At 52.2% G+C, this 6,710-nt stretch overlaps 1 protein-coding gene across 3 annotated transcripts in view; it reads right to left on the reverse strand.

The window, feature by feature from the left end:
- Positions 1–4,983, reverse strand: part of PIMREG (PICALM interacting mitotic regulator) — a 9,714-nt gene extending 4,731 nt beyond the window's left edge. Inside the window, exons 1-6 of one of the 3 annotated variants that reach the window (XM_015597351.2) lie at positions 4,681–4,826; positions 3,815–4,140; positions 1,882–2,177; positions 1,273–1,368; positions 595–644; positions 164–261 (exon numbers count right to left, since the gene is read on the reverse strand). In XM_015597351.2, the coding sequence (XP_015452837.1) occupies positions 611–644; positions 1,273–1,368; positions 1,882–2,177; positions 3,815–4,105 (717 nt within the window). In that variant the 5' untranslated portion in view covers positions 4,106–4,140; positions 4,681–4,826 and the 3' untranslated portion in view covers positions 164–261; positions 595–610. Of the gene's footprint in view, positions 1–163; positions 262–594; positions 645–1,272; positions 1,369–1,881; positions 2,178–3,814; positions 4,141–4,680 lie in introns of those variants that run through there. The other 2 variants (XM_015597352.2, XM_015597353.2) reach the window with 2 other exon arrangements.
- Positions 4,984–6,710: the final 1,727 nt, after the last annotated feature.

A 6,710-nucleotide genomic window follows, 5' to 3' on the forward strand; every position in this document is an offset into this window, starting at 1 on the left:
CCTTCGACACTCCCTTCGACACTCCCTTCGACACTCCCTTCGGCTATACTTAATCTTCTTCTTCCTGGAATTCCACAGAACCAGCCTTTTCTTTTTTATGCAAGCAGGCCTCCTGAGACAATTCATGCACTCTTTTGAATTTGGGGAGCTTTAGCTCCCTACACCCAGGGGCGCTGTCGACTCTCGGGGACTTCTTCCAGGAACTCACGGGGAGGCACGGATCCTGGGTGTGGGGGCGTGAGGGTCAGGTATGGCTTGCTCCTGTAAGACAGAGTTCCTTTCATGCCCTTCACTGTGCTCAAGCAGGGGAAGTATGGGAACTGTAGCCTTCTCTGCAAAATGAGGAGCTGAAAGGTGGCTCTAGCTACTTGGGGCCCCGGTATGCTCAGTTTGTGATGGGATCAGTGAGGTCAGAAGCTCTGGCTCCGAGTAGGTAGGAAGACTGCACACTTTCTTCTCTGCTGGGCCCATCATTTTTGTGGGTTTTTGCAGAAAAGACTAAGTTCTTTAACATGCCTCCAAATATGCGTATGAGCTCATGCATGAAAAGGAGGAGGAGGACACTGAGAAAGATGCTCAGGAGGAGGGCATTACCTGAAGGGCACTATCCTCAGTCACGGAGGAGAGAAATGGTCATGTCGCCGCTAGAGATGGGAAAGCAGGAGAGACAAATGCCATTGGGTGCTGCAGGCTCTAAGGGGCCCTCCCAGCCTAGACTAGGCAAAACCAGACCTGGAAACGTGGTAGGAACATGGCCCATTTGGCATACAGTCAAGGCTGGCAGGGACCTACCTAAGAGCCCATCACAGCCATGAACAAATGGCCCCAAGTGAAGGCAGCTCCAGGCCCAGGCCCTGTCCTTAAGATAGGGTCTTGAGCAGATAGATCTGGAACTGCATAGCAGCCATGCAGCTTTTTCCAAGTCTGTGGGCAGGCAGGGCATAAAGGAGCCATGGGGAGTGTTGGAGGGAGGGGAAGTCTTTCAAGAACCTGGTACCCAGCCTGGTGAGGTTCCAGGCGATACACAAATGTGGGGGCCCAAGGCCCAGGGGGCATGTAGAGCCAGTGTTTATCCTTAACTGTCACCCAAATCTAAGTCTTTGATCCCCTCTCATATTGCAGAAGAGGAGACTGAGACTCAGAGAAGGGGAGGGACTGGCTAGGGTCACACGGTGGGCCAGGGCCAGACCTAGAGGCCTGCCTAAAAATATAGCATAGCTCAAGGGGGACCCTCCTGGCCATTTCTCTTTGTAGCATGGGATGCCAACTCACCTATCTTCTGCCACAATGGCCTCATTCAGCTCTTGAGACAGCTTCTGGAGATGCTGGATTCCTGCCCCCACAGGCTCTAGGTCACTGTCAGATTCACTTAACAGAAGGAAAAGCCACAGGCACCAGTAACTAGTTGGAAACGTATGGCAGGAGCCCCTCCCAACCCAGCATGGCAGCCTGGGGCCATATGGGGATGGTCATCACCCCAGACCCTCCTTCCAAGAAGTGACATCGGAGTGACTTTGAGCAGCTGGCAGAGAACAGATGGATCAAAGTTCAGGAGGCCAAGGTCAAGGGCAGTTGATCTTGCAGACAGGTGAGCCCTGCTGTTTCCCACTTGAGTCTCAGCCTCCAGATGACTTCAAAACTGGCTTTTGGGCTCACTAGGAGGCTTAGGGGAGTGTGATACAGGCAGAGCTAAGCTCACCTCTTCCTTTCACAGAGGAGGAAACTAGAGCCCTAAAGGTCTTCCCCAGGTCTCCAACTAGTGGAGGACAGAACATGAATGTGACTCAGTTTAGGGTGGCCTGCCTCCATGGAGCCCCAGAAGGGGCTCAGAAGCCCCTGAGGCCTGTTAGTGTTTTGGGGGAAGGACACTTTTCCACTTACCTGGGGGAACAGAGGGGATCCATAGAGGAGTAGGGGCTCCGGAAGGCAGCTTCCCTCCTGGACCGCCTCAGTGGGTGAGCACATGGACCCATCTGAGTGGAGAGGCGGTGACGCTCCCTCTCCCAGGGGCCCAGAGTTGAGCGGACAGGGGCGGTTCCAGAAAGGCGGGTGCTCCTCTGGCTCTGGCTGCGAGCTAGGGGGCTACTGCCCTTCTGTGCCTCTCTCTTCCTCCTCCTGGCTTTCACCTGGGTTTCCACCAGCCACTTGGTTCCACTTTGGCAGGACTCCTGGATTCTCTGAGACAGTTACATGGAAAGGTGAGCACAGACAAGCTAAGGGCGACCCATCCTAGTCTCTAAGCCATACTTCCAACCCCTCCACCTATTGGCTGTCCTACACACACAGGCAGCTTTTAGCCTCATGAGTGAGGGATGTGGGTAATGCCATGTGACATAGGTCCACTGCAGGGGACCAGCTCAGAGATCCCAGTGGTCAGCAGCAGACTACTGGCTCGTAGAACCTCTACTTACCTAAGTCCAAACCTTCTTTTGGGACAGGGATTGACCCAGAGACTCAAGGGCAAAGCCTATCTCCCAGGATACCATGAGATAATCTGTCTCTTTGCCTCTGGTCTCACTCTAATCCATTCTCCACATTGGGGCACACAGATCCTTTCAAGGGTAGTTCTGATCATGGCATTCAACTGCTCAATACACTTCTATGGCTCCCCATCACCCACAGGAGCAAGCCCTAACTCTTGGGTCTTTCGCACCAGCTGGGGGACAGCTGTGAAAGCTCTTCCTCAGCTAGACTGTCTTTGCCGTGGCAAACCAGAGTCCAGAGGTTAGAGCAAGACCAGAGATACATTTGGTGAGTTATGTGACCTTGGGCAGGCTACTTCATCCCTGATCCCCGGGGATAAAACAATTGTAGGGGTCTTTCAGACAAGGATTAACATTTGGTTTAGAGACCTCTCTACAAAGGGTCCAGAAACAGCTTCCCCCTCCCACATCTTCAGATTCCCAAGCAGACACCAAGGACAACCTCCCTCCCACCCCCAGTTCTCTCCTCTGAGGTCTATTCACTCACTCTCATGGCCTCTGTCCTTTCTAGATGAACCTCCACACATCTCTATCCCCAGGTTTAAAGATACATCCACTTGGAATGCCTATGGGCACTTCGCACCCAACATATGTGACATTTTTCTGCCAACACATCTCATATGATACAAAACTCTCTCAAGTCTACATTCTGAGTAGCTCTTAGAGTTGTTCATTCCCCTGCAGGGCCAGAACCCAAGGCTCGTCATGGGAGAATCTGCTTCCCTTTCCATCAAGTAGCTAAAGAATAAGTTCTAATATGCTAATTGATCTGATTCCCACCCAGTTGTAAATTCTTCCCATGCCTCTTGGGAGCATCCAGTGTTTAAACTTAGTATACTAGACCCCCTCCCACTGCCCACCTTGCTCTCTGTTCTCTTGCCATACCCAGACTAAGCTTCTGCCAGCTCTCTTCAGCATTTTGCTCTCTCTCAGGTCTGGGTCTAGACTCACACTATTTCACCTGCCTCATATGCTCCTCATTCTGCCCCTTTCCTCGGTAAATTCCATAAATCACCTCCTCTGGGAAACCTTCACCAGCTTGTTTTTGGTTTACTCCCACCATTAGCCACTTGCTTGCAATTTCCCTTCGCAATACATCTTTACCATCTTGTGTTATGAGGATGTTTTCTCCACGACCCTGTTTTTATTCACTCACTCAACTATTTGTTGAGAACCTACTATGTGCCAGGAACTATCTGGGGTGCTGAGGCCACAGCAATGAACAAATCAAAGTCCTTGTCTTCATGAAAGCTATATTCTTGGGGGCTCCTTAGGGCAGCAGTTGTCCAGCACCAAGGAAGCCCTCCATACCAGGACATGGTCAGCATTACCTGGGACATGGCACCCAAGGCGTTTTTAGCTGAGCGAGCTGCAGCCTGGAGGCCCTGCTGCCCTGGCTCAGGGGTTTCCAGGCGTTTCCAGGAGGAACCCGTCCCGAGGTTGAGGCTGACTGCTCTTAGGGGCAGCCTTCTTTGGAACTGTCTGCAGAGAGAGCCCAGGGCGCTGGAGGTCTCCAGATGGCCAACTGCAGGCTGTAACACCTCGTCCTCCTCCAGCTGTTCCCGGTCCTGGTGAGATCGCCTGCGCATGGAGGTCCCCATGCTTGGCCACCGAGAGGCCATCTGCCAGGCCAAGAGTCTGTTCTGTTCACCAGACTCTGGGGGAGGTCAAAAGGCAGATTAGCAAGGCACCCACCTCCCCATCTCATCTCCAGGCTCCACAGAGACCCTGACTATAGGGGAAGAGATGGAATGGAAGCCCATGGGGTGGAGTGGAGGCACTTGGCAATTCTGGGTGCGGGGAGGAGGATGCTTCTTGAAATAGGGGTCAGCAAGGCCCAGAAAAGGGCAGGGGCTGAACAATGCTAGTCGGTATATCCTTGCTGCAATTGTCTAAAACAGTTATCTTTTCATCTCAGCCTCCTCTCCGTTGTTGTCTGAGGCGGGGAGGGAGGCAGAGTTAGAAATGGCCCTCGTAGAACCTCAGCACTGGGCCCAGGGTACCATCGGCGGCTTTTTCACAAATTTGCCAACATGCTCCCGCCCAGCCCAGACCCCTTCAGCTTACCAGACCCCTGATTTCCACCTTGCAATATCGAGACGCCCCACATGCGTGCTCGTCCTAACTAGAACCTTCTCCCCGCGGGGCCCAGGTCCCTTCTGAACAGAAGCCCCACTACTCCTCCGTCCGCACTCACCCAACAACTCCGACGTCGACCAGACGCAGAACACAGCTGCTTCTCGCCCACCCCAGCGGATTTGAAACTCCGCGCAGATCCTCCTCCGACTCTGTCTTCACAGCTTATTGGCTCCGTTTCCGCGTCGCTGTCGCGCCGGGGATCCGATTGGCCCTCTGCTCTAGCGGCTGTGAATTCTGCTCTCGGATTGGCCCGGCCGTCTCCATTCATCCCTCAAGATGCCCGTGGGCTGGGCGCGGGGCGTTGCTGCTCCTTTGTATCTGCGGGTCTCGCCGGCGCCGCCGCCGCCGCTGCATTCAGCCACCCGCGCCACCTCCCGGACACCCAACCCCAGGCTGCTGGGGCCCCTCCTCGAACTACAAAGGGTTCTGGCTGGTCTGACTGGGCGGGGCGGAGGCGGGGTCCTGGGATCCCTCTTGTCCGGAGGGTTCAGTGGTTTTGTCACAGAGAACTCGGGACCTGGGTTCCCGTGGAGGTTTTGTTTCAGACTTCTCTCTTGACCCTCTGCCTTCATGAGACAAGGCACTGCCCTTCAGTATTCCCCATACTTGCCCCACAATCTGCCCCCGAGAAACCATCCTAAAAGAGGGAACAGATCGTAGTACACCTCCCGCCCCTCTCCAATTAAGCCCCTCTCCCCGGGCCCCACTCCTTGACCCTCTCCTATTTCCAGCTGAATGCCTCCCTCTCTTCCCTTAGCGTCCAAACGAGCTAAAAACAAACTAACAAACAAACATGCTATTTAGAAAGCTCTATCCCCCAAACTCCTTTTACAGAACCTCAAAGCAGCACTGGCCACTCCGCTGTCCCTCGGTGATGGTTTCCTTGCTGCCATCCTCATATGGTCTCCCCTCCATTCCCCCCTCTTTAGCCACTCTTGCATCTGGGCTCCTTAAAGCTCTGTCCTTAGCCTCTTCTTCATCTCTGGGTGATCTCATCCACTTTCCTGGCCTCAGTTACCGCCCCCGCAAACCCCACCCCCGCCTTCGGCACCTTCCTCGTGGCGAGAATGATGAATGGGTAGCGAGGGTATGGCGCACTTACTATGCACCAGGTACCTGTGTTCCAAGCACTTTATGTTATGAACTCATTTGACCCTCAGTGCAGCCTGGGACTAGATAAGGAGGCCAAGGTAAAGAGACGCTGGGTTGGGCCCCAATTTCCCTCAGTTAGTATGTAGCCGGGCCAAGGTTTCAAAGTCTGCCAGTCTGAGGTCAGGGTCCACGTGCCTTACCACCACATCACACTGTCTCTCCTCCATCTGCACCTCTCCCAGACAGGTATATCCAACCATTTCCTGGATATGCAACTCTTCCTGGGTGCTGCAGGAACCTTAAACTAACAAGACCAAAGGACATCTCCCTGGTGTTTCCTTCCAGCCTTCCTCTTCTTTCCCTGTGTCCCCTCTCTTATGTCTTTACAAATACCTACTAGTGTCTGGTAGATTAAACATTATGCTAAAAATGGGCCACAAAGCATTCCTCACTCTCATGGAGCTCAAATCTGGTGTGCGGGAATGGACATTAATGAGTTAAGTAACCGACAATTAATTAATCAAAGAAAATTATGACACGAAAATGGTTATTTAAAACTGAGACCTAGGGAATAAGTTAACCAAGCAAAGAATGTGTGTGTCTGAATGTGTGTGTTTGTGTTTCTGTGTCTTGCACAGGGAACATCAAGGGGACCAGTACCCAGGTAAGAGACCCAGCATACACATATGTGTAACTGAAATAAATGTCTCCTGAAACAATACTTGACTATGTGTGCACCTTTTGATATTCTACTATTTTTTTTTTAATGGCGACAGCTTACTACATTTATTTTACAATGGCTCACTGCTCTAGTTTGCCTGTTCACCCACCTTGTTTCCCTAGTAGAGTCATTTCCCAAGTGTCAGAAGTGTTTGTTCCCAAGCCTGTTTATGTCAGTAGTATTTGTTATTGTAATTAGAAAGTTTAATTCATGTCCTTTTCCAATAAAATATGAAAGGGTAAAGCAAGAATTGATATGTTTGGGAAAACTAGGTT

This window comes from Pteropus alecto, unplaced genomic scaffold, assembly GCF_000325575.1.
Source record: "Pteropus alecto unplaced genomic scaffold, ASM32557v1 scaffold398, whole genome shotgun sequence".
Lineage (NCBI taxonomy): Eukaryota > Metazoa > Chordata > Mammalia > Chiroptera > Pteropodidae > Pteropus > Pteropus alecto.